We start from the raw sequence: 26,957 nt of genomic DNA on the forward strand, positions 1-26,957 counted from the left end.
CACACACACACACACACACACACACACACACACACACACACACACACACACACACACACACACACACACACACACACACGAACACACGCGCGCGGACTGTTTCCACGTCTGACTCCCAAACCCTCGCGGGAGACAGGGGGGAATAATGATAATAATAAAAAAAGAGAACTGATGGAGGGGGTCTGTCTTACCGCTTTGCCGTTGTAGTAGTACATGAGTGAGCTGCCTGTCATCCCGGGGATGGTGTACGCACAATACATCGTTCCTCTCCTCCACAGAAAGAAGAAGAAGAAACTCTTTTATTTCTCCCTTTCCTCGCGCTCTCTCTGTTTCCGCGTGCCTCTCTGTTTTTGTTTTTTTTTATGTTGTTGCTGTTTCTTTCAGCCTAAGCTCCCCCCGCCCCTGCTCGTTTTGTCTTCTCCACCTTTCTCCTGTTTGCTTCTTCTTCTTCTTCTTCTACGTGAACTTTTCCTGGGCTTGTTATGATCTCAAACTCTCGCCGCTCCTGCTCGCGTGCTCCTGCCTGCGCGTTTTTTTCCCCGCCGACAATTCCTTCAGTTGCATTTTCCCATATGGCCAAGCCGAGGCACGCGGAATATGCAAAGTAGGCAGAGAGAGAGAGAGAGAGATATGGAGGTAGAGAAGTGCCCCTCCCCTTCTCCCTCACACGCGCACACGTATAAAGCGCGCGCACGGAAAATGTACTGGGGAAAAAAGAAATCGAGAGCGAGGTTGAAATGTGGCGTATAAGCGCGCACTGACCCTCGCGGACACGCGCGCGGTCGCAGACACTCTTTTAACTTTCCACACTAAATCTGGAAGCCATCCTTCCCTCTCCCTCCTCCCCTCCGTCCCTCCCTCCCTCCCTTGCGCAGCTTCAGCTCGCCGCGTGCCTTTGAACTGAACCGAATATTCACTTTTTCCATCGCATCCAGACCGCGCGCTTCTTTCAACACACTCCTCCTCGTCACTCCCCCTTTCCCTCCCTTCTCATCATTCCTTTCTTTTATTTGTCCCTTATTTTCGTCCTTCCTTTAATCTCTTGCCCTTCTCCTCTCCTTGCTTCCTACATTGTTACCTCGCTGCCCTTTCTCCTTGTCATCTCCTTATGTCTCTGGCTCCTACTTAGGCCTTATTCTCTCCCTTCTCCTTTAAATTACTATCTGGTTTCCTCTTCCTTGTCTCCTTTGCCATTATATTTCCTTCGGATGGTCCACCCTTCTGTCTCATGTCCCCCCATTTTATTTTTTCATCTTCTTTTCTTTTTCTTTATTAAGGCCTTTATCCCATTTCCTCATCCCCTGCTTTCTTCCTCCTTTCCTCTCACTTTCTAATTTTCAGTTTATTTAGCTTTCTTCTTCCCTTGCACACTTGGCTCCTTTTTCCTTCTCCTTATTCTTTTCGCCCTCATTTACTATTTACTAAAATTTTCCTCTTCCCTTTTCTCATGTTTTTCTTTTCCTTTTATCCTCTTTCTTCCTTCATTTTCTTCTTTCCCAACCCCTTTCTTTTCTTCCTCTCCCCTTGGTTTTCCTACTCCCGTTTATTTCCTCTTTTTATGTTTCCTCCTGTCGTATTTCTTTTATATTCCCATGTTTCCTCTTGTGACAATTGTGTATTTTTCCTTCTGTTTCCCTCTCCTTTTCCCCAACACCTTGGTTTTCTTGTCATCTCCTTCTTTTAATTTCGTCATTTCTCATTTCCTATTTTTTTATTTACTCTTCCTTATCTCCTCCCTTCTTCCCTATTTTTCTCCCCCTCTCCTACTCTCTTGGTTTCCTCTACCCAACTTTTTTCCTCCTCCTGTCTCCTACATTCCTCTTCCTCTCACTTTCTTCTCTGGTGTTTCCTTCTCTCCTACCCTTCTTTCTTCTTTTCACCCCTTATTTTTCTTGTCATCTCCTTCATTGTCTCCCTTTCGTTTCCTAATTTTCCCTTTTTATACGCTTGTCTTCTCTTGATCTTTTCCCCTATTCTTCACTATTTCACCCTCCTCCTGTTTATTTTCCTACCTTTTCCCGTATTTCCATCTAGCCTACCCTTTCTCCTTACCTCTCTTACCTTTTCCTCCTATTTGTGCTCCTACCCACTTATTTCCTCTACACACTTGGTTCTACAGCTTTTGTGTATCTTATCTCATTTATAGGCTGATATAATAATGTTTACTCCTCTGTATATATATTCAACATAAAATTCTCTTATACCACACATACAATAAAAGCTTTCTTTGGTCCTCCTTTGTAGCTGCCTGACTATACATAGTTTTGCCCCCTTTTTTTCTACATAAACAGCATGTTTAGGTTGCTTTGGTAACCTGCTCCCATCATTAATCGTTAACCCACTCATCAGTTGTCTGATTGACAGGAGGCTCAGTGTGGCAGTACGCTAGCAGCCAATCCAACATATTGCATTTGTTATTATTCTCCTTTTTTTTCGTCATGATACTACATCGATGCAGACGGAAAGAATACCAAGATACATAATGAGCGCAGTTAAAATAGATTGTTTTTTATGTTGAGTTTTAAGTCTAAAATGGTGGACTGTAATGAAACAGCGTCCAGTCTCTGCTTCTACTGCTCCTACAGGGGGAGCCACAAACACCTAAAAGTTGCTCATGTTAATGAATTGTGTGCATTTTTTTTTCTGGCACACAGTGTTACTTATAATATAGACAACTGGCTGCGATTGTTTAAAGTGGATTTTTTTTATTCTAGTTGTGTTCAAACAAATATTTCTGTGTTTATTTGCAACAAGATCACAGAGTTTCATTCAAACTTGTCAGATGGGATCCGGAAAATTAAAGGTAAACTTTGTGATACCACTGTAAGTCTGATTGACATTCAAGGTTTATGTCATATCCAGACTCCCCCGCATTTGCCAAAACGCCGAGCGTGAAGGATTGTGATGTTTCAGGTTGCTTTAAATCGCGTTGTTTTGATAAGCTTTCACAAACCCCGAATCCGTTTGCACCAGGAGGGGTAACGAGATATTGCTCTTCCAAATAAGTCTGACTAACATGTAGGTTTGTTTGCCACCCATCTACAAGGACACTGATGATTCTGGAAAGTTGGAACATTAATAAGGGAAAGTCAAAATCTAAACATCCAGAACACAAGATATGATGGACAAGGTCCAAAAACACTGGCTCCTACATTTCTTATTTCTCATAATGCAACTTTTTCATCAGTGTGAAAAATTCCCACGCTGGTTCATCCCAAGAGACGTTATGGTTTCCAAGCCCAGGTCGAGGTAACCCCAATGACATAGCAATGACATCACCAGTTATTTAGCCATACTTGACAAAGTGCCTCCAGAGCCAGAGATGACAGTGGACAATTGTTTTCACAGCCTGAGCAGCCCGAATGCTGACAAGTAAACTGATCTTCATGTGTAAAACTGGTGGAGTGGGCCTTAAAAAAAAAACAGAAAGAAAGAGAGAATGACAGGAGATGGAGGCACGGGGGAAAGGTGGGGGTGCTGGGGCTTACAGGCAGTCAACAAAACCGTAGGACAGACAGTGATTCAGTCTACCAAATTTCATATTAACATCGTCATCATCCATCCTATTCAAACAAATAATACACTCCAAAACAAGGGAAGAGACCGCCCAAACTCTCTCTCTCCTCCTCTTTCACCCACTCTCACTCTACCTCGGTCTCCCACTCCCTCTCTCCTCTTCTTTCAGCTTTAATTTGATTAAAAAGCGAGCTGCAGGAAGGGGAGGGAGGGCTGATGCACATCTAATAAGTGGACCATCTGTCTGCAGCGCTGGCTGGCTCCCAGCATTGTACCCAACCAGACTGCATGGGAAATGAAGGGAGAGATGGAGGGATGAAGGAAGGGAGGGAGGAAAAGAAGGATGAGAGATGCAGGGAGGGGGTTAAAAAAAAAAAAATATATATATATATATATATATATACCCAAAAAAAAGAGTGACCCGGTTGGGGGGAAAGAAGCAGAGGCAGCATTTTTAATTTTGTCTGACGCTTGCTTGGTCAACAAATCTGCAAGGGATGAAGAAGGATGGAAAGGGAAGATGGAGAGGAGGATGAGTGGGAGGTAGAAGAAGGAGGGATTAAAAGAAAAGAAGGGGTAAAGGAGAGGAAAGCAAAGAGAAGGGAGGAGGGTGGAGAAGCAAACGGAAAGGGGCAAAGGAAAAGGAAGAATACAGAAAAAAGAGAGCAGGTGAAGAAGAAAGGAGATAATGGAGGATGAAAAAAGCAGAAGAGGAGCAACAAGGAGGTAAAACAGGAGGAGTGAGAGAGATGGGAGAGAAAGGGAGAAACAAAACAAAAAACCACCTCCTTCAAATGTTATCAGCCCAGCAATTGGTCAGTATCAGTTGTTATCATGCTGTAATTATACTTCAGACTAGGAAAACTGAACCTACTAATAGGTCAGTAGCCCTTATTGTGAATCCTTTGGTGATTAAGAGAATTTATTCATGTACAATCTCATCAAAGCATGTAACAGACCTGCCAATCCACTGCAGGATACTGGGTGCATGTGAAAAAAGGTGCTCATGTCCAAGGGCACTCGTAGGGTTTTTGGAATGGGGACCAAGAACCAGTTGGGTTCACGTACTGTTGTTTTATTATACACTGTAATATTCTGATTGCACAAAGCTTTCTTTCCAGTATCCCCTTCTTCTGTCCAATAAATTTAGCTAAAACAAAGTCATAAAGTAAAATAAGTCAAGGTCTATGGGAAACAAACCTCATTCATCTGGGTCAAAGTCCTACAAATCAATCATCTTCTGTAAATCATAAAATATAGAGTCAATCTCATACACTCACAGTGTTTCTCAGCAGTCTGATAGAGTCATATAATTGCTTAACTTAAGATCAATACAAAAAAAAAAACACACATTAAGGATGAAGAGGAATACAGTCAATAGTGCAATTAAATGAAAAGTTCTAATGCAAGTAAGAGACATTAAATTACTTTTGTGTTAAATAATTCACTTCCATTGTATTTATACAGTGCCAAATCACAACAACAGTGCATCTAAAAGGCGCTTTATAGATGCTTTAGAGAGAAAATCCCAACAATCAGCTGACCCTCTATAAGCAAGCACTTGGCAACTGTGGGAAGGAAAAACTCAATTTTAACAGGAAAAAACCTCCAGCAGAAACAGACTCGGAGAGGGGCAGCCTTCTGCTGCAACGAGCTGGAGGTGAGACGAGGGGGAGGATAAAATTTCTTAACAATAACACAGCTGAACAGCAGACTGTTTGAAAAACCATAAATTAAAAAGAATACATTTCTTAGCGATCGTCCATCTGCATTTAATTGTGACAGCCCCTTCTAGTGGGCAGTGGGGCTAAAAAAAAGGATGTGGGGTGATCTAGAGAGGTCAGGGTGTATGGGTGTATGCTGTTAGTGTCATTTTTTTAAAATGATCACTATTTAATGTTACTGGGTGTTTGTACATTTCCTTCTCTCCTCCAGTTTTCCTTTTTTGTTTCCCGTTATTCCTATCTTTCTCCTTAGTTCTCCTCCTCCTGCCTCTTTGCTGGTGAGATGACAGTTAATCCCTGACTGAATTATAATCTCACATTTCATCCTGATTTCACGCTGGTAGGATTTTCCTTCAAATTGCGACCCCCCAGTTGTCAATCTCTCTCTCTCTGTCTCATCCTTTGTCTCTTTCAATGTCTCTCGCCCTCTCTAGACGTCTGTTTTTGTCTCCTGAATTTTCTTGTTTCCTCTGGTTTTCTTCCGTTTCTTACATTACTTCCTGTTATCCATTTTTTCTGGCTTTAATTTTCTTACGTTTTTAATGTTCCTTTTTTTCTTTCTTCACTTTCATCTTTTTTTCTTTTTTCCTTTGATTTTCTCTCTCTCTTCCTCACATGGTGCAGCAATTGCTAAAGGTCTATAAACTCTCTCTCTCTCTTAAACACACACACACACACACACACACACACACACACACACTCAGCACGGTGCACTTTGTTCTCCTCATACAGCCACCTCCTACTGCAAGCCTTTGATTTGAGCCTTTTCATTCTGCAGGTTGGACTTTACAAACAATAAAGTTATCAACAGGATTGAAGAGTTGAGAGCGGGTGGCTCACACACACACACACACACACACACACACACACACACACACACACACACACACACACACAGATGCAATGATATCAAAATCTTGGCACTAGATTTCAGGTGATGCTAGGGACTGATCTGCTATGACTGTTAAATTAAGCGGGTGAAACTGAGAATCATTGTTTCATGCGTAAAGTTACATCAGGTTTAATCATTGCTTTCCTAACTTTGTTAAACTAAATATAAAAGAACAAATAGAAAATGCACCCAAGAATATAAACTTGGAAACTCATAGCTTTTCTGTCCTTTCATGTCAATTCAGTCAAAATCTTTTGAAACCATACAAAGAAAAGCTGTCGGTTTTGCAGGTATGAAAGACTTCTGACCCTTTTCTATTAGCGTCCTCCATCCCATCCTTAGCAAATATCACAATGCTGCTAGCATATATATATAACATATATACGGTTAACATAAGAACAACATATAAGCAAGCTAAACAGGTCTTCGTTGCCAATGTTGGATCTAGCTTTCTGATTTAGGATCTTACAAAGATTTAATCCAAATATGGGATTGGTGCATCCCCTACAAGCAACGCACAGACACACACATATACAAGAGAGGAGCATACTGTACTGTAATGCTGTGTTCACTACTGGTAAACAGAGTGGAAGAAGGTGACATGAATGTACAAACTGACGCCCAACCCTTGCTGGACAACAAAGCAAAGTTAAGCTGGCCTTAGAGTCTGTCACATCAACCAACAAGCTTCCATATTTGCAAATATCCATCAGATCACAGCTGAAGCAACACTGCAACGGCAATTCAGCAACAATGGCCACACTTGCCTGTGTTATAATTTTTATGTCAAGATGCACATGATTTTATTTAACACAGGGGCTCATTAGATTGCAATGAAGAACTCAAACAGTCCAGTGATGTGTCCGGTGCAATGACTCAAGCAGTGACTGATGTTTGAGTCATTGCAACAGTACATGAAATATTCCCCCTGTTCATACTGCAGAATCACTACAATTCATTAAGTTTGTGAAAATAAACAGGGCTCAAGTATAGCCACATACCTGGCTTACTTAAATTTAAAAACTGCCTCATTATGATGACAAATTAAATTTTATTCAACTCAACTCTGTTTTAATTTTTCATATAGCACCAAATCACAACAACAGTCACCTCAAGATGATCTACAATAACAGAGAGAAACCCCCCAAAATCAGACAATCCCCCATGAGCAAGCAATTGGTGACAGTGGGAAAGACAAACTCCCTTTAACGGGAGAAAACCTCCAATAGAACCAGGCTCCAGTTGCAGGTGAGGGAAGAGAGGGCAAAAGATGCACTACGGAAAAGAGCCAGAGATTAAAAATAACTAATGGTTAAAAGCTTCAAATATATTACATACAAATATATAAAAATTGTACATATTAGCAAGCCCAACATGTAAATTACTGAGGCTCAAAGAGTTCTCATAAGACAGAGACTAGTGTCAGAGCCTCGCTAATAAGTGAAGCTCCGACACACTGAAACCTGAGAACCTGCTCACAGTCCCCTACCTCTATATTTTAAATGACATATAATTTCCATCTAATGAAGTTTCAGGCCTGTTTCATCTCTCCCCACAGCCAATCCAACTGTGCTTGCTGCAAACCAAACCCCTCACTGATGTCAGACGGTCCTGGAGTCCAGCTGTACATCACTGCAAAAGATTAAAGCTAAACCAGTGGAAAGTGGCTAGCCACCTCCTGGTAGCTCCAAATTTTCCCCTATATACTGGACAAATGGTGTCTTCATACTTGGCTTGCTAACGTTATTCACTGGAAGCTACATTTGGCAATCAGCTGGATTTGGTTAGAGTAAGACTTCTGGACTGCTGCTGCTGCACGCATCAGTAAGGGTGAAGCCAGGTCCCGATGATCACTAAATCCTTCTAAACTGTAGCCTAGCTGCTTCTGAAGTCATTAAGTCTCATCTTCTGTTTCAGCTTGACTGAAACCCAGAGGAGCTGTTTTAACAGGAGCTTTAATGTAGTTGTGTTACAAATATAGTAACGGCACACACATTTAGCTTTTTCAGCATTTGGTAAAGTTGTCTTTTCATAACTTTTCACATCCAGTGATTAAAAACTTCAGATATTTTTGCCCAGCATGGTTCACATGATAATTAAGGGGTTTTCAGATTAGATTTACATCTTTAAATAAAAATAAATCATGTGACATTCCAAATCACAACAGCAACCAAGCTATACTGATGTTTTTTAAATCGGTTCTGTGACAAAAGGAAGAGAGAAAGAAGGAGTTCTCTCTGGTGTAATCAGGATCAAAAACCTGACGTGGCCTCAATTCTGACGGAGAAAATCAGAAGCTAATTTTCCTCCCAAATACAAACTGAGAGCGAGAGTTGCAGAGAAACAGAGTCCCAAAAGTGTTTGGAGAGGGTGTGTGTGTTAGAGAGTCTGAACAAGGTAGGTGTGTGTGTGTGTGTGTGTGTGTGTGTGTGTGTCTGGCATCCATCAGAACCACAGCTTGCCAAAAAAGCAGTAAGCACAGTGCACGGAGAGAGAGAGGGAGAGAGAGAGAGAGAGGAACAAGCGAGCGCTGCTGCACGCTAATTATGTATGCATGATTTAATCTGCAACTCAATAATATGCAAATATATTCATATGTTAGTTTCTTAATTAAAAATGCAAAGCAGCCCTTATGGTGATTTTTCTGTGATTTTCTTTTCAGCCTAACAAACGGAACATTTTGAGAAATTCAACAAATTGGAGGGAAGCTCTTCGGTGGGGGGTTAGCGAGAAAAAAAAGGGCAGGGGGGCGGGGGGCTTCCAACTTCAACTTCCTGCAGTTTGTGGATCAAGGAAGATCTGGGAAAGGAGGAGGGGGATAACTTGTTGATTTAAGACGAGCTTTGTGTCATCACCATAGTTGGCGACACTGGCCACACTGACTTTTGATAAATTATGTTATTTTTAAAATTTGCTATTCCAGGTACCTCTGCAGGAAGAACAATATGTAACTTCTTAACCATAGTGAGACATTTAAAGTGATTTAATGTAATTTCTTTGACCAAGTGCTGTATTGAAGTCCATAAATTAGTCACGGAGTCCAGAGCGAGATAAAGGTGATCTGTTTCACTCAGCATCTACAACATTGACTTCTGACACATGCTAAGCTAGCATTACCTAATTTCTTGTTTAAATCCCAATCTGCTGTCTCATCACTACCTTAACCTCAGAGTACGAATGCCCTTCAACTGCTCATCAATCAAAGAATGTAGGGCATCACCAGCCCAGATGATTTCAGCTGATTACCACTTAATATGACTCAAACAGGCGGCACATTCCCTGAACGTTATCACTCCCTGAAGCTGAAATTTAAGAACTTGTTTTGGTCTTCCTATGATGTGCTTCTACTGAATTTTCAACTATTAGTTCGATTACTATGAAATATGGTGCAGGCCTTTTATATTTCCTGCATTTTGCCACTCCTTTCAAATTCCTTCTTTTCAAAATATAGTCCAGTCTCTAAGTGATGACATATGAACCCTGCTTCCGGATCCAAACTACTTTGTGTTTATTAAGGCTGTTGTGTTTTTAACATGTTTTAATGTTTTGTATCTTGTTCTATTTAATCTGAACAACCCCCCAAAAAAGAGCAGTGATCACTGTCGGCCTCTCTCGGTTTTTATTACCACTGTTTAATTTCAAGCTGACTTTTTAAAATCTTACGATGTAACTACAGCCCAGCCCATGCAGCAATAAATTAATGACTAACCTCATATTGCGGATGGATTATCTCAGTTGTTCTTCTGACTTAAGGCTGGTCTGTTTACAGCATCCTGCCGTGCTTGGAAAAAAGTTAGCGTTCATCCTCCAGCTTCACTGTGTTTATGTTATGCTAACCATAGCTGTGTAGCTAGCTACCACATAGCACATTATTATATACCAGCTAGCCCAACTTCAGTAACCCTATAAACCACAGCACCTTCACCCATTCCTGAACTCGACTCTTCCATTAATTTCTAACATTTAGCCAGTGAGGTTAAATGTCAGAGCTATGTGAGGGTTGTAGAAAAGAATGCTCATTAGCTTCGGATATTTTCTGAACACATTACTCTATTTTTATTTACATCCACAGCATGCTTTTTTCCCCGAAGCTTTAAGTTTGGCTATTAGAAATGCTAAAAATATAAGAGGGAATTAAATGAGCTTGCCTTACTTCTGGAACAGCTCAATTTAGTCTGGACCAATCAATTTATTTATCCACAAACCACAACAATAGTCTTCTCCAAGCACTTTACATAGTAAGAGTACCCAACAATTTCCTCTTGTTTTTAATTTCCTGCCCATTATTTGGAAACGGCGGGCAGAAAAAAGTCTCTTTAAACAAGAAGACACCTCAGTCAGATTTGGTCCGGGCACAGTCAGCCTCGTCAGAACTTGTGTTAGCTTGCTGACATCTGCATTTTGCCTACAGCACCAGCTGTTAGCATGAGTGCAAACTACTTTGATTCTGTTAAAACACCAAGGATTTATCAGTGCAACCATTTAATTAGCTGTATTCTTAAGGTGAGCAAAGACAGCATGCTTTGTATATGTAAAAGAGTTTTAAGTGGACATTACTTTTGTATTTTTTACATTTAAATGTTCCCTGTAGATATGTCACAAAGCATTTTCTGCTGGAACTGTAGATGATAATAGCGAGGCATTTTTAGGATCACCAGTAAAATTTGATTTAAACAAATTAAAGTTCGTCTACAAATTAGTTTTGAAAAGCTTTACTTCTATCACCTTTGCTGTTTGTAAATCTCCCATAGATTCCAATTCAGGATTTTTTGGAGACAAACACACAATATATTCTGAACGGCTGTAATCTAATATAGAAATTCCTAAAGGATTCTTGCAAAGACAACACTTTGATTCATATAAGGTCTACAGGCATGTGTGGATAGAAATAGAAAGGTGGATTGAAATGCTCCTTTTGAGAAAATCTTTTAAGTATTACATTTTAGATTTGGAGCCAAATACTGTGGAGAGTTTTTCTCCTTCTGGCTCATATGCAGTAAAACCATGCTGGATACTTGCCTACAGCTAGTTTTCAATGACTTTAATGGGAATTAGGATAACTTGCGGTTTGTTCACCAATCAAACCTGAGACCAGTTTCCGAGGTCTGACTCAGTGTGAAACCTGCGGTCCTCCTGCTGAGCAGTTCTTCCTGCTGCTGAAAGAAAGACCCACTCAGCGCTTTGTGTTCAGGTATGCTTTACACAGACCGTGTCAGAATGAAAACAATGATTAGAGATGAAGCTAATCCACACCACCAGCGCGCATTACCGCCACACGACAGGGTGTGTGTGTGTGTCTCACACGTGTGTTAAAAGGCTGATATTCAGATCACTAAGACACAGCTTTTCTTCTAGGCAGCACTCTCGTCAGACCAACAGCCTGTTCTTTTTTGTTGTTTTTTTTTTATCTTGATCTTCATTTTTTCTTGCCAGAAGTTTTCCTCTCCCATATTTCTGGTTCTTGTCTTTCTTCACCAAACTCTCAAAGTGATTCAGATAGTATTTATCACCTCTCAAGCTGAGGTTTTCATAAACTCGTACAATCTCTTTTTCAGTGTGCAGTGCATTTCAGCCTGAGACATTAAAGCTTAAAAGTCATCAAAATGCAGCAACTGTGTGTAAAGTGCCCATAATTATCTCACATTCTGTTTTTTTTTTCTTTTTTTCGTGATCACAAATTCATTTTACCACTTGAAAACTGTTTTTTGACAACTTTTCATGTTAAGATCACAGAGCAATTAGCTGTCAGCAGGCATCGCTCTCCAAACACAACTTGGTGGTGCATTCAAGGAAGCTCTAAACATGTGAGAACTGATAAGCAACAAGGGTGGGAAAAATGGAGGATTATAGTATTTATGATCACTGCTGTCAGAAATCCACTGCTAGTGAATCTGATCCTTACGTTATAAACAATGTTAGTGTTTTAAATGTATTATCCTCTTGTTCTTGTAAGTGATGCACGTTTCACGTTGTAGTATATAATAAAAGCATATTGGTGTGTGTGTGTGCGTATGTGTGTGAGTCTGCCAATGATTGTGTGTGTGACAACATGTGATTTCCCTCTCAGCCTTGGAGCAAATCAGAGTGCCGCTCTCTGCTGCTGGTTGTTGCAGCCAAATATTTGGGCTCAGGAATGCACCGGGAAACCTTCACATCTGCAGCAGGCACTCCTGTATGTGTGTGCATGCATGTGTGTGTGTGTGTGTGTGAGACAAAGCGAGGGAGGCTTTTGTAAAAGCCAAATGTCCTCACAAGGACAGAAGGGCAGCAAACATCCCTTGGCCGAGGTCATTTCATTGACAGCGAAGATTTCAAGCCCTGAGGCAGTTGTGGAAGAAAAACTGCTATCCTTTCTCTAAAGTACAACAAAGTTCAAATTGAAGGATCAGCAACTAAGTGGAAAACTTGACAAATACCAAGGAGTGTATTCAGCCAGGCTTGTTTGTTGGTCATTGAGGGCTGGCAGTATTGATAGACGCTTTGGCACATCAGTTTATTTCATGACTTCCCCAACTCTACATCTAACAGCTCAAGATCAAGCTAAACTTCCAGATAGATTATGATTGTGATTATGTTAAAATAAGCGCATTGTGTAATTATTTATTTATCAAAAAATAAGCCAAAGTAGAGAAGTAGCATGTGAAAAACAAAGTGGACCCCTTGATTCAATAGCCTACAGAAGCATTCACTTCAACTAGCCATCAATGACTGGGTCATTGATGGCTAGTTGATTCTTTTCTTTTTCAGCCACTCTGCTGTAGATTTGCTGCTGTGCTTGGGATCACTGGCCTGTTGCACCGATGACCTCACATCTGACTCTAGAGTACTTTGATATGCAACAATGCCCAGGTCCAGTGGCTGGAAAACAAACCCAAATCTTCAGCCCTCCACCGCCATGCTTGACAGATGGTTTGAGGTATTCCTGCTGATAGACTTTGTATGTGATGCTGTGCATTTTGGTCAAAAAGACCCAATTTGCTCTTATTTGTCAAAAGAACATTTTTTCAGAGTTCTTGTGGTTTGTTCAGATGCATGTTTGCAAACTTAAACTGTGCTGCCATGTTCTTTTTAGAGAAAAGAGGTGTTCCAAATGAGTCACACATGTTCAGTGTTTTCCTAAATCTACTCTCACAAACATTAATATTTAAAATACTAACTGAAGTGTGTAGAGTCTGAACTCTTGGCTTTTTTGCAGTTTCTCTGAGCATTTCATGTTCTGCTGGCATGTCTACTGGTGGGAACACTGATAACTGTCTTTAATATTTTCCACTTGTGAAGAATCTTTGTCACTATAGAATGACTGCCTTCAAATTGTTTGGAAATTCTCTCCCCTCTGAGGTCTAGTTCCTCCTTGCATTAGTGCATTTGCCCAACAGCACCTAACTGCTATTTATCCTCTTTATTCCTATTAAAGTTGCTATTATGGCAATAATTAATTATTAATAATTAATGACTGTTTTACAGTTCATATGAGGTTGTATTGACCTCGTTTTAAGACCTGCTAAGGATCAGATTATTATTTTTTACCTTAAAGAACATTGGAACTTCAAGAGCATGTGCTTTCTTTTTGCTAAGACTGTAACTATGGAAATGACAAAATGACATGACATTGGCATAAGATGTGAACCAACCATTATAAGCTAAGACAACATAGACTTATCATTAGATTGAAAGATTTGTAATTGAACATCTGAGACAGAGTAGTATAATTTAAGGGGCTATACAGTAGTAACTGTTAGGTAGATTATGGGAAATGGGACAAAAGCCAGGGTAACATTAGCAAAACATGTTAAAAACATAGTTATAGCAAGACTATGCAAGCAATTACACTGCTGTTACCACCCTGTGCTCTAAGTCAAAAACAAGCCCCACCCCCGGCCTTTTAGCAGCTGAGTAACCAAATTGGTCAAAAACACAATTGAAGCTGTTCGAGTGTTACGTTTCCTTTAAATATTTATCATTTAAGTGAGTTTAAATGTGGACTTTTAAACAGAACTGAGCGGTATAAGCTACATTTGTGTAAGCTATGTATATACTGTGCATGCTATTTGTGTGGAAGGTTTAGTTTTATGTCAAACAAAGTCCTTTTTTGGACAAGAGGATCTGCACAAACAACACATGCATCCATGTACACAGACACTCATACAGAGCAATACACACACACACACACACACACACACAAATGGATGCTTTGTAATTCAATTAGTCAGCTTCCCATCTGACACAAAATGGCGGTCGGGGTGCAGCAGTGTGGGACATTTTGGGGCTGAGAGCCAAGCAAATAGCTTATAGACACACACGCACAAAGAACGCACATCCACGTGGACTCTCTTTCTCAACAATTCTTTTTAACAATGCCATTTGATTAATGTATAAGTTGTGCTAAAGCAGTTGTAAAAAGGCAGGAGGCGGACCGACTCGTATTTTAAAGGCATTTCTGCAGCTTTTTCGAGTGGAATGAGTCACTGAAGCATCCGCAAAACATAACTGCACACACAGCTGTCTGTCAGTGTGTGTGCGTAAGTGTGTATGTGTGTGTGTTTAGCAGTTAAACCATGAGGTCATCTCTGGCTGAAGCTGCTCTCTGGATTTCTTCAGAATAAACACTGAAGCTGTGGCTGCAGGACAACGGCAGCATTCACACCTAAACTCGAGTTCCTGCGTTATGTCCACCAAGTCCATTACTGTTTTAAATCAGAGCTCACCTTAAATCCCCCCACAATATACCCATGAGTCTGAAGCCACTTTCACTCATGGGTTTTAATGGTTACATGGAAGCATGAATGAAACTGAGAGGCAGTGATTTTTACCAATGATGCAAATACAGCAATTTGTAACAATATTATAAAAAAAGACTGGACATTTTATGTTATTTTTATACATGTCAAAGCTGCATGCGAGTGCTCTCTCGGTCACCCCTCCTTCTCTGCAGCCTCCTTCTCGTTTCATCTTCTGCCAAGGCCGGGTACAACGCCGCTAATTTGAGCAGCATGCTAACACAGAAACGCGCACACGCAGACACTTCATTTTCAGCACCACTTCACGAGGAGGTGAGGTCACTGTGTGCTTTTCAATTTTTTTTTTTTATTTTTGTAACAAAGTGGATTCACAGAAACAAGTGCAACCAGTTTGACCAAAAGACAAGAGAGTAAACACAACTTACTACTTTCTGCAGGCTCGCAAATATATCTCATAAATCTGCCTTTATTTTATTAAATAAGAAGAACATTTATTCTTTTATACTATTAATGTTTCTGTTCTGCTGTTCCAAAATATATAACAAATTGGGCTTGTGTGTGTGTGTGTGTGTGTGTGTGTGTGATTACTTGTGTTAATTTGGTGCAGCTTCATCCAAAACCAAAATTAGTTGGAACCACGAGTGTGATTAGCATTACTGAGGTGCAGCAGTGATGCACCTCAGTGCATCTGAAATCTGACCTGAAATGCAGATCACTACAGCAGCACAGGGTAAGTCTGTCCACATACTTTGGGCAATTGAACTGTTGCCCTTTTAAAATAACTTTTTCCTTATTACAAAAAACAAAAATACAATTTTTGATCACACTTTTCAAACCCTGCGTATCTAAAACCACACAGCTGCCTTCACACGATGCAGGAAACAGACAACACAGCAGTTCACTGGTAGGCAGCCTCTCAGTAGCATCTGGGGTTGTCTGAAGGGGGCAGTATGGCTCACTAAAAAGTTTCCCTGTACCCCCCTTCAACCACCACCACCACTATTGCTCTCCACTCCCCCCACTCTTCATCCCTCCTCCACCCGCGGCCCACCGGGGACCGCCGGCTCTCCTACTGTGCCTTCTGCAAGACCTGGCTTAATTTAATTAACGCTGTCGACTTTAAACAAAACCACATCTGAGCCGAAGAGAGAGAGAGAGAGAGTGAGTGAGAGAGAGAGAAGAAATAGCCAGAGATGGGAGCAGATCGCCCTGGTCAGATCACCGAAGAGGATTTAATCTCAGGGTTTGAAAATATTTACCCTACAAGGAGTTGTGTTTTTTTTTTTTTTTTAAATAAGCCACATAAAATGTTGACACCCCAGGAGTCCTTCTTTAAAAGCCTAAAATCAAAGGAAGTGAAGGTCTGTCTTTAAAGGCTTCTGCTGGTAGGGAGCCGAAGATGAGACTCTTCACACTCTGGATCCTTTAAATTAGAAATTAAAATACTGAATGATGAGCTTCAGGTAAAAATGCAATTTTATGGCTGTTTGCTATTCTTAAAAGTCAAATCTGTTGCCTTGGTTTTTTTTTGTACAAATACACCTTAAGTGCTTTAAGTGTCATTTAGATTTGGTGACAAATGAGTTACAGATTAAAAATAATCACATATTAACTTTTGCTAAAAGAAGTGAAACCTGTTGTTAAGATATTTTACTGTAAAGTAGGAAACCTCCAAGATAATATAATAATAACATACTCTGAGGAATAAATGATATTTACTACATCATGATGGATAAAATGTAACAATTTCAACATTACTGAATTATTAAAAAGCTTTTCCGACTACAAACACTTCTTTACTTTTGAGAAACCATCATTTATAGTATTGAAAATTAAATAATGTATTGTGCTTTGATTTAAGATTTGCTATATTTATTGTCTCAATTTTAAAGGAAAAAATCCACAATCCAAAGCTATAAATAAACAGATGCCATTTTCCAGAATGTGAAAATGTAAAATAATATTCACATTTAAACCGTGAAAACAAGAAGTCACACAGGATGAATCTGTAAAACATGGCTGCTCCTACAGTGGTGAGGTAACTGTGTGTGAGAGAGTGGATGTTTGTGTGTTTGTGTGTGTGTGTTATTATTCCCCCTTCAAAAAAAAAGAAGGAAAAAAAGCTACAAATGGACTAAATAATGAAGATCCAACAAGCACATACAATTTATTTCTACTCCCTTTAACAGCTTCATCTTCATGGCTTCATTAGAGTCGATTTTGGGGATAATCTTTATAACTATGACTGTGTTTTATTATTAATTCAGTCAACATTAGCAAAGCTCCGAGGAGGAGCTGGAGACTTTATCAGCTTGAACGACAAATTAACAAAAACAATGATATCTAAAGCAGGGAAAAAAAGCAGAGAGAGCTGATATACTCCTAACACCAAACAAAGAAAAACAACAGCGAGACGGCACTCTGCAACCTGCTAATGTTAGCAACTGATGCCTAATTTCCTTTTGATTACAAAGACGTCCCACGCTCTCCTCTCAAGTGACGTTTAATTGTTTCTCAAAGTAAATCATCAACTCAGCAAACAAAATTTGACAAACAACAATAACAAACTTGTGGCACAGGGAGACAAAAAAAAAAAGAAAAAAGAATTAATTAAAAGAAAGAGGCCCATCGCCCGCAGTGGAGAGATGAGAGAAAACAGTCAAGACTTTTTGCTTAAATGAAGTGCACTCACACGCTGGAGCATACGGGAGGGCAGCAACACGACAACAGGGAAAAACAAGTCAAACTAAACAATGTACAGATACAGAGAGTATCGACGTTCCTTAAACATAGAGAAAATCTCACCGTAACAGCCAATGAATTAAGGAAAGATGGCAAAAAAGGCAAAAAACATCTTGATCTAATGGAAGTTGTCAAATATCATTGAAACCAAGCTGAAAGATGCTAAACTTACACAAAATGTTCCAGAAAGCATTAGTCCATTTACATAAATACATTGTGTCTCAAAACATCAAAAAAGTTTAATTTGAGACTAAAACACTGTTATTGCTTCTAAAGTCATCAAATTAAGTGTACAACTCACCAAATACGGAAGTGTTTTATATGCAAAAAAGAAATAATCACTGTATGGCCTAGAAATCTGCTGCTACTGCCCCTAGTGGCCACTTATCAATTTATCTCGCTTTAAAACAACTAAACTGCACAAAGACAGTGAGGCCTTGAGAAAACACTGAACAATATGACTCAATATTAAAACTCAAGTATCCTCCCAAATATATTTCTGATTCTGTCATCTTGTCACTTCATATACACTTGTTTCCCCCCCCAAAATGGCCCATAAAACAATTAAAAATCATACAGAAATGATCTAAGTTAATTAAAGTCCGCTGTTGAGCGTTCATCTACTTCCAACAGTAGAGGAGAAAATGAGAATAAAACACATATCCTTGGCTCAAACACTGTCTGGACCACCATCCACTATAGAGAGTACAGTCTAGGTGTTGCTAATTAACCCTTCAAAGCCAGTCGGAGCGGGCACGCTCCGTTTTGCGCAACTATTTTTAAATCCCGATAGCACTGCAACCATGTAAGCTAGCACAATAATTTTTTTTGCATATGAAACCGGAGGAGTTGTACTTACATCTTATGCCATCAGCTTGTCCTAGGTCACGGTTTCCTTCCACATAAAGCTTTGCAAAAACTGCATAAAAAGCACTTGCAGCAACAAAACCATAATATTCCAGAAACACGCTTTGCCGATTGATCAGCTGTTTGTTACCTGCCCGAAACCGGAAGTGACGTCATTTTGCGGAAATGTAGGGGTTTTTTTTTACCATCAGGGCCTCATGAGCCTATACTGGTGTTTTTAAAAGTTATGTTTGACTTCATGACTTTCTGTGTCGTTTCTGGGATGCTGAGGACTCATGTTGCACTGCTGGAAATAGTTAATTTTGATGCATATGCTGTTATTTTTGCAAATTTGCATTATAATATTTATTTTCGTTTTTCCTGCAGTATATAAAAATTGGTGTATTTCAAAGATAAAACTATGAAGACACTTAAAATAAATTTCCTGTGGTGGGAAACTATTTTGTGCAACTTTTTTGTATTTACAGTTTTGAGGGATAAGCCTCTTAAATTTCTCTAACTAGAAATATATGTTAAAAAGACAAAAACAATTTTCAATTTTTTTGTAGTTTATTGCACTTTTTTGCAATTCATGTAAGTACTATGCACTTAATGCAGACATATTATTACAATTTGCGCTATAATGGTTGTATTGATGTATAGCAACTTGAAATGCTCCCAAAAAATGGCTCCACAGCATGTAAAAATATAATATAAGCTCTGGCGGACTTGGTTCTATGGTAGGTCTTAAAGGGTTAATAATTATGTATCAGGTTTTAATACCCAACACAAATAACCTTCAAATAATATACACAGTTTGCAAACGTCCCTCAGCTTAGTTGTTTCTTTTTGCCTGACTCTTGATTAAAGTGATGAGGACCTTGATAGGTAAGGACATTTTGTGGGGTCTTCACTTTTTCCAAGAAGGTCACTATTAAGGTTACTATTGACTATATTGATTTTATATTGATATAATCATCCTGTAATCTCCTTTCTAAAGCTAAGCGATTCCTTGGTAGTGAGTCCATATTTGGCACAAAAATGTGAACTACTGACTATGTTTGTTCCCAGCAGTGCAACTTGGTGGCTCAGTAAAGAAACACAAATTTGGAATTTATTATCATAAAGGCTTTAACTTTGCAAGATAGACACTTCTTTCCCGCACTGAAGTCAGAGCACTGGGGCAACTCTTCATTGCCAACAAGGACCGGGGGAAACATTAAAACCTCCAACAGCTCTCTCAATGTACATATATTATCCCATTTTATTTTAAGACAAATCTGAAAAACAAACAAACAAAACAATCAACCAAACAAAGAAAAATGGCCTTTTCTTTAGGTAACTATAGGGAGCGAATCTGTCAACACGAGACTCGGGATGTTTGGATGGAGAAATGTTTCCACGCTGTTTACTCAAAGCCATTTTGCTCACAAAGAGAACTTTTGTTTTTGGCCTTTCTGTGTCTCCATAGAATTAGACACACACACACACACCCTGTGTTTCTCCCTCTCACACACACATGCACACACACTAACATTACAGGCATTCCTCTGTGAAGTCGTGTTTGTAGTCAGAGCAGGTGCAGGCTGGGCAAAAAGCGTGTGCGTGTGTGTGTTTGTGTGCGCATGTGTTTGTTATTTCATGTCTACGGTTTCTGACACAGGGCGTCATCATTTAGACAACCAGAACATTGTATGTATGTATATTCATTCTTCTCCTTTATAAAAATATTTCTATAAAATCCACAAGCTATTGTTTTTTCTGTCAGACGCTGGTGAAGCTCCTCGGAGAGTCCTTGTGATGTTTTTTCACTGTGGTTGTTCAGTACACATGTATAAATATAATATATAATAACAATAACAATAGTATAAAAAAATCACCAATCACACTCCCACAGTGTTTATTAAAGGAAGATGCATTTTACATTGATAATAATAAGCTGACCTTTGACCTTACAATTTTTTTAAATGTTGTGTTAAAAACATACATAGTAACTACAAGAAATAAATTTAAAAAAGAATTAAAACATAAAAATTTTAGTATATGTTAAAACATGTATGTGATACATACACCTTTTATATTTTAACCAGTAACATTTAGTCAGTCATACTGTATAATCTACACTAATTGTACACAAAAATATTCACCAGCATCAGTAATGTTTGCTAAATTATACAATTATGTTTGGCTCAGTGTCTCTGCTGTCAAAAATGCTTTTACATCTACCCTACAGTAAATATTTTAAGGCTTCTGGTGAAGATACAGATCAGAAAGTAAAGGGTTTTAACCCCTAAATATGACAGCCAACCACTAAACAATCATAACAATTTCACACCTTACATTAAGTCGTAAATATAGAATCATTTGTAGTTATTAATTTATGGACATAATCAATGAATTAGAAGAAAGAAATTCAAATTCAGGATTTTATCCTTTAACATTTAAGCGTTTGCTCCTTTAAACTGAAGGATTTCAATAAGTTTAACTGATGTTTAACTTACACAAGAGCATCCTGCAGAATCAACACATACAGTTGCTGTAGATGACTGAAAAGTGACCCAAATTATTTGAAAAGGAAAAACAAAAAGCAAGAACTCAATTGACAAAAAAGAAATCCTTATCAAATCATTTCAGAGTTCAATTTACTGCATTAAAAAGAAGGCGGCAGGCAGCTCGCTTGGCTGCTGGAGGCAGGAATGAAAAGACGCCTCAGCCTCCTTGCCGTTGCTGTTGGCAGCAGTGTTGGAGGCCGGACCATTCGGGAAAAAAAAAGACAGGGAAAAAAAAGAGGAGCAGGAAGGATTTCTGAACAGACACCCAAATGCTCAGCTCTAAAAATCAAATGGGAAAACTTGCAGGAAAATTCTTTGTAGGGCTGATCCGAGGTTAAAAATAAGCAGCTGACAGGCTTTATAGGTTCAATCCCTACAGCAAGGCACCAACTATCAATTTCATATGGAATGTTTTGTAAGAAACAAGAAACAGTCTGGTAAGAAAAAACAGATCTGCATCCCCTCCTGGATTCATGCAAAAAAGAAAAGAAAAGAAAAAAAGGGGGCTCAACACATATTGCTTTATTTACTTAAGAAAAATCACAACTGCATGCAAGCCAGCTGTTTATTCTGGCAGTACGGGGTATTACCGTGTTATGGTAATTCAGGGATGCCGTCATTGCTCATATGAGTGACACTACACACGTGGACAGCGTTTATCTTTTTAAAAAAAGGTCCGAAGTGTTTTGGTATATACTCAGCCTCAACATGAACATAGATACACAGACTAGAGGAGAGCATCTATGTTGCAGGGATACACAATTTATATAAAAGCTGTGTAAGTTTTATATTTTTTTTTGGGGGGGGGGGATTATTATAATGAAATACCCGTATATAACAGTTAGCTGTTATCTGCAGCTGAGACCTGTTTTTATTTTATTTTTTATCTCATACTTATTAACATTTTGATGAATGCGCTCAATAAAAAGTCATGCGGTATTAGCCACTAGCTGTTCCTCTTTGTTCGCACTCTAATTCTGTTTAGGCCACGATAGCTGGGTACACAACGCAAAGATCAGACGATGTCGATGTTTTCAGTGTCACTAAAACACTAAAACACACACTTTAACATTGTGTTAAAGTGTGTGTTTTTCTCAGAAATACAAAGTTTAAATCTCTTCCCTCCCTCTCTAAAATGTCTAAAGTACATCTCAAACCCAAACAGAAGCGATTATGAAAATGAACACCTGTCAGCAATGCTTTTTCAGAATAAAAGCCAGAGCTTCAGACGAGGCCGGGTGCTGAAGCTGACTCATGGCACGACAGAACCTGGGCCTTGTGCAATTCAAAGACACCTAAAATACAAACCGAATGCATTTAAGCCCTACAAAGCTCTCGATTCACTTTCTGCTCATAGCCAATGCTCGTGCCAAAAAGCTGGTGGAAAGTGCCTTGGAATTTATTTTCCAGCAGGGGAACCAACCTCTCCATTTCACAGGCACTAGGTCCTCTCCTTGTTCATTTTTTCTACATGTGAACGGGGGGAGAAGGCAGGATTAGTCACATCACAGAGGTGGCAACAGAAACACAACGGAGAGAGGAGACAGCTCAGACATGAAGGCGAAGTAAGTGCAGAGAGATCCAAAACCTGGATCACCTGCCTGTTGACACTAGACTTTTACAGCTGAACAACTCAGTCAGACATGAGTGTGAGGTTTTTATCCAGCGCACAAGTCATGGGAAGGTTAGAGACCAAAACTCCTGAGCAAGCTGGCCAATAGACAATCCGCTACAAGTACAAAACAGAAAACTCAAGATGCTGTGTGGTACAAATGAAGCTGAGCTGAGACTGAAAGGTTTACATGACATGAAATTGTGGAAAAAGTGTCAGAAATGATCCCAACAAGCCAACCCTGTCCTGTTTACATTTAAGCTACTGATCTGCACCAGCAAACATGCCTTGAGAGGAACACAGTGTCACAAATGCTAAGGTAAACACATCAATTATGAGTTAGGAGTCAATTATTACTGATTCACTTGTGATGACTGAACGTGCAAACCCGTTCCATCACGACATTAAAGATGAACGTAGCATCAAAGTGAAATCAATACCAACCTGGTGGCTAAAACCTGCATACAGTCTGTGTGTATGTAGAAAAACACTTTCCTGACAACTTTATAGGCCAAATTTGTCACTTAAAGGGATGCTAAATACAACATGAAGCCTATTTTGGAAACTATTTTGGAAAATGATGATATACCAAGGTGGTGTCTCTGGGATTCACAGTGAGATGTGCCCCATTTTCATGGCATCTGATTTTAAAAAGGTAACATGGCAACAGCAAAAGTCCCTCAGTCTGAGGTTTCATGGTGGGACTTCACCAACAATCGGGTGATGGCTACGCCGATCTTTCAAGTACAGCCTACAGTAAAGTTGGTATGGGTAGAAATTTTAATCTTTAGTTTTTAGATCTAGTTGCCTGTGTGACTGACACCACTGATCAACAGCATTAAGTTTTACTACCAAAGTAATATTTGGTAAATAAACAGGAAGTTTAAATGAGCTTAATTAAAGTGCTCTATGATTAATCAAGATTTTGCTGTCCCACAGTTTGACCATTTCAGAGCAAATCTCACTGCGTATAAACAGCACAAGCTGCACTCCATGTTTTGGTGCAGAACTGTGGTGTGGCGAGAATTTTCCAGATCATTTACAATCAGAAACTCCAGTTTTAACTCGTCAGACGTTTTGTTTTTGCATTTTCAGATTTATTTCCACAGGGTACATATTCACACAGTGCTTGTATTTTGAAAATATTTTATAAATGAAAGCTGCCTTTCAATACCAGAATTTTCAAATAGTGCACCAGCAGAATTCCTAAAAATCCTAAAGTGTCAGAGATTGTGCAACTGGTGCAAACAATCACATTTACAGGGATTTGCAGGGATGTGTCATCAGTCAGACGATGTATACTCAAAATCTGTCAGTCTTGATGTGAGGTTTGTCCTATCCTTGTTTTGTCTAGTCTTGTGGTAAAGCTCTATCAAGATATGAAAGGAGACGATGGCTGATGCCAATGTTCTTCATTGTCTTTACCGCAATATCTATAGCACTTGTTTAAGATTAGGAAGACACAGTGAGCATTCACTTCAAATCAACATCTTTCACTCAAGAGTGGCATGCAGGACTCAGTCCCCAATCTGTGTACGCAAACTATACACATAAACGCTTTCCAACAAACCCTCCAGGCAACTTTTTTAGAAGAAGAAGAAGATGAAAGAAGAAGAAGGAGAAAAAGAAGAAGAAGAAGCACTGAACAAACAAGGTCTAAGTTGAAACAGATGGAGTGGTTTAAAGTTTTCACTGTTGCAGGGTTTACTGTCTTTAGTTCTGGTATAGAAGAACAATGGCTCCCACTGTAACAATGTTTTACACCATAAATGTTACAGTGATATCAAGATGAAAAAGAAAAAAAATCCTGTTGTGGAGTTGAAGAAATGTAAAAGTAACTGAATATTACAAAAAAAGTTTTTGTAATATTTTGGGATGTAACTGGATGGTAAATTCCTGCTCAGCAGTGGCAACTGTTTGCCGTCACGTTTTTATTCACATGCACCCAAGATGATCAGGGTTAACCTGTTAAACAGACTGCACACTTCTTCCTGCCCGCTTTTCCTTTTTTCCCCTCCTTTTTCCCTTCCTCTTCCTTCCTCCCTCTCCCGGCTGGTGCAAGCTGATGTAGACACAGAGAGGCGGAGGAGAGAGGCAGGAAGCGGGGACAAAGCAGGCCAAGGCCACAGAAAGGCGGACTCCCGCCGAGCCAAAGAAGCGTCTGACATGCCGTACATTCAGCCGTCGTTAACTGGCCATTAATGAGGTCACTGTCGAGAAAAAAAAAACTCTCGACATGTATAACACCTCATAGTAAGAGATAGAAATAAATCTAATGAGCTCCAGATCCGTGAAAGAGCTATAACATGTCAGTTTGAAATGCTGAATTTATAAGACAAAGAAAAAGAAAATGACTGAAGTAAGACTGAAGACAAAAATACACAAGAGTGCAAAAAAGGTGAACAAAGAACAAAGAAAACACAAGCTAAATAATAGAAGCTCTTATTCTTAAGGTGAGGAAGACTCCAGGAACACAAAGGGAAACAGCTGCTTTATTCCTGAGTCAAACAGCATCCCTGCGTCAGGCCTCAGAACAGCAGCCGGGGTCGATTCAGCTTTGGAGGAACCAATAATCACCAAAACAGGATCTTTTTTCTCTGTAAGTTTGATCATATTTACTGTTGGAGTTTCCTCAGTGTGCATTTAGTCTGCTTTAGCCAAAGAACAATAACTATTCATAGGCTCTCAGATATCTCTGGCAGTGCAAACAGCTCAAACATTCAAAAAACAGCAAATCCTTGAAACTTTGGTGCACTAAACTCATCATCCACCATCAAACTGATTGAAGGTTGATTTTTTTTCTCAGCTGATGGATGAGTGCTCCTGCTCGTTCTTCCTCTAACTAACTAATGAATATTTTGGGGAAACCAGTACAAAGTTAAGTCTACAAAAACAGCTCGTTTGTTTGCTAAAATCAGCGTTCAGCTTCCATTTCCTAATGCAGGAGAACAGAGTCTTTGCTTCCTTTATAGGATTATTTGTCTGAATTGAAACTCTTCTTCTTTTGATTTGTAAAAGGACAAAAACAAAACAAAAAACACCACATGTACGACAAAAAGCCGACAGCTGTTTGTGTCCAGCTCGGCTCTGACAGCATCTTCATTTCCACAGATTTCCAAAGCCAGCTGATGTGCTAGTTTTTCGTTTTCAACAAGTTTTGAGTTTCTTTTAGGTTTTCTGTCCTTTTATACCTGCTGAAAAACTCCATCCATTTAAACCAACTGCTGAGTTTCAGTCCAAAATGTCACGAATACAACTGAGCAAATCAATTCAAATTAAAGAATAAAGCAGATTCCTTACATATACAGTTTTTATGTGTTCATAGTCATGAAAAAAAAAACACCTTTCGGGCATCATCTCATGTTTTTTATCTTGTAAGTTTTCTAAAAACCAGACATTAAATCGCTAAAAATAACTATTTATGAATAGAAACAAAAAAACCCCAACATGACAACAAAAAAGCCAACAGCTGTTTGTGTCCAGCTCAGCTCCAAACGGCATCATAATCATCCACATGTACACAGATTCACAAAGCCACGCAACGCTTGCTTTACCCTTTACTGACACAAAACCAGCTCGCGGATTACAACAGAATGAGCAGCCTCTTCATGGCACTCGAGCAGAGACAACAGCTCAGAAATAATATCTGAAATATCACAAAAAAAAGAGCATGTTATCACTTACCGAGGACGGCAAGCCAGGAGGGACCTTCCGCACTTTTTTTGTGTGAATGTCTAAAAGAGGGGAAAAAACAATAAAACAATAGATGAGGGTTTACCAGGCAAAGTGGCTTTTATTGGTCTTTTAAAAGACGCTTTTTCTTTTTCCTGGGTCGTTTGAATTTAATCGATGAGCTGGAGAGGAACGAGCGAGGCCGATATATTTACAAAGGAGGCTTTCACTGCAAACAAGTACGACACAATAAGATGCACGAAACACAACGACTGGATACGAAAAGAGACAGGGTCAATTATTTCTCCTTTGGTTTTATAAAAACAGGGTGTGCGGCTTTTGACACGTTTATATTATTTTTCAGGGTTTCTCTCAAGGGGAGCGACGAAGCAGTCTATTAACTTGGAAGGTGAGACTTTGATGGAAAAATGAAAGAGCGTCATCCTTAGAAATTGGCCTCGAGACTTGTGTGCATGTGCGTGTGTGTGTGTTTGTGTCTTCTCAAGGCTAACGCTACCAAGGCTACCTCCACAGCCGCTATTGTCCTGGTTTTCAAAAGGCTTCCCAGAATTTTCCTCTCCTAAACACCTCTTTGAAAATGCACACACACACAGAAAAGACAGGACAGTCACATATTTGTCAGTCTTCTAGAGTGTCCAGGTT

General features: G+C 39.4%; 1 protein-coding gene across 11 annotated transcripts in view; it reads right to left on the bottom strand.

Moving 5' to 3' along the window:
• LOC102293637 (transcription factor 4) overlaps positions 1-26,957 on the bottom strand; it is a 264,311-nt gene that overhangs the window by 82,276 nt on the left and 155,078 nt on the right. For 9 of the 11 annotated variants that reach the window (XM_042220594.1, XM_014333384.2, XM_014333381.2 and 6 more), the window contains one exon: positions 26,307-26,356. In XM_042220594.1, the coding sequence (XP_042076528.1) occupies positions 26,307-26,356 (50 nt within the window). Of the gene's footprint in view, positions 1-191; positions 798-26,306; positions 26,357-26,957 lie in introns of those variants that run through there. The other 2 variants (XM_005921663.3, XM_005921664.3) reach the window with 2 other exon arrangements.

Source organism: Haplochromis burtoni, unplaced genomic scaffold (assembly GCF_018398535.1).
Source record: "Haplochromis burtoni strain Fernald_Lab_line unplaced genomic scaffold, NCSU_Asbu1 Contig_51, whole genome shotgun sequence".
NCBI lineage: Eukaryota > Metazoa > Chordata > Actinopteri > Cichliformes > Cichlidae > Haplochromis > Haplochromis burtoni.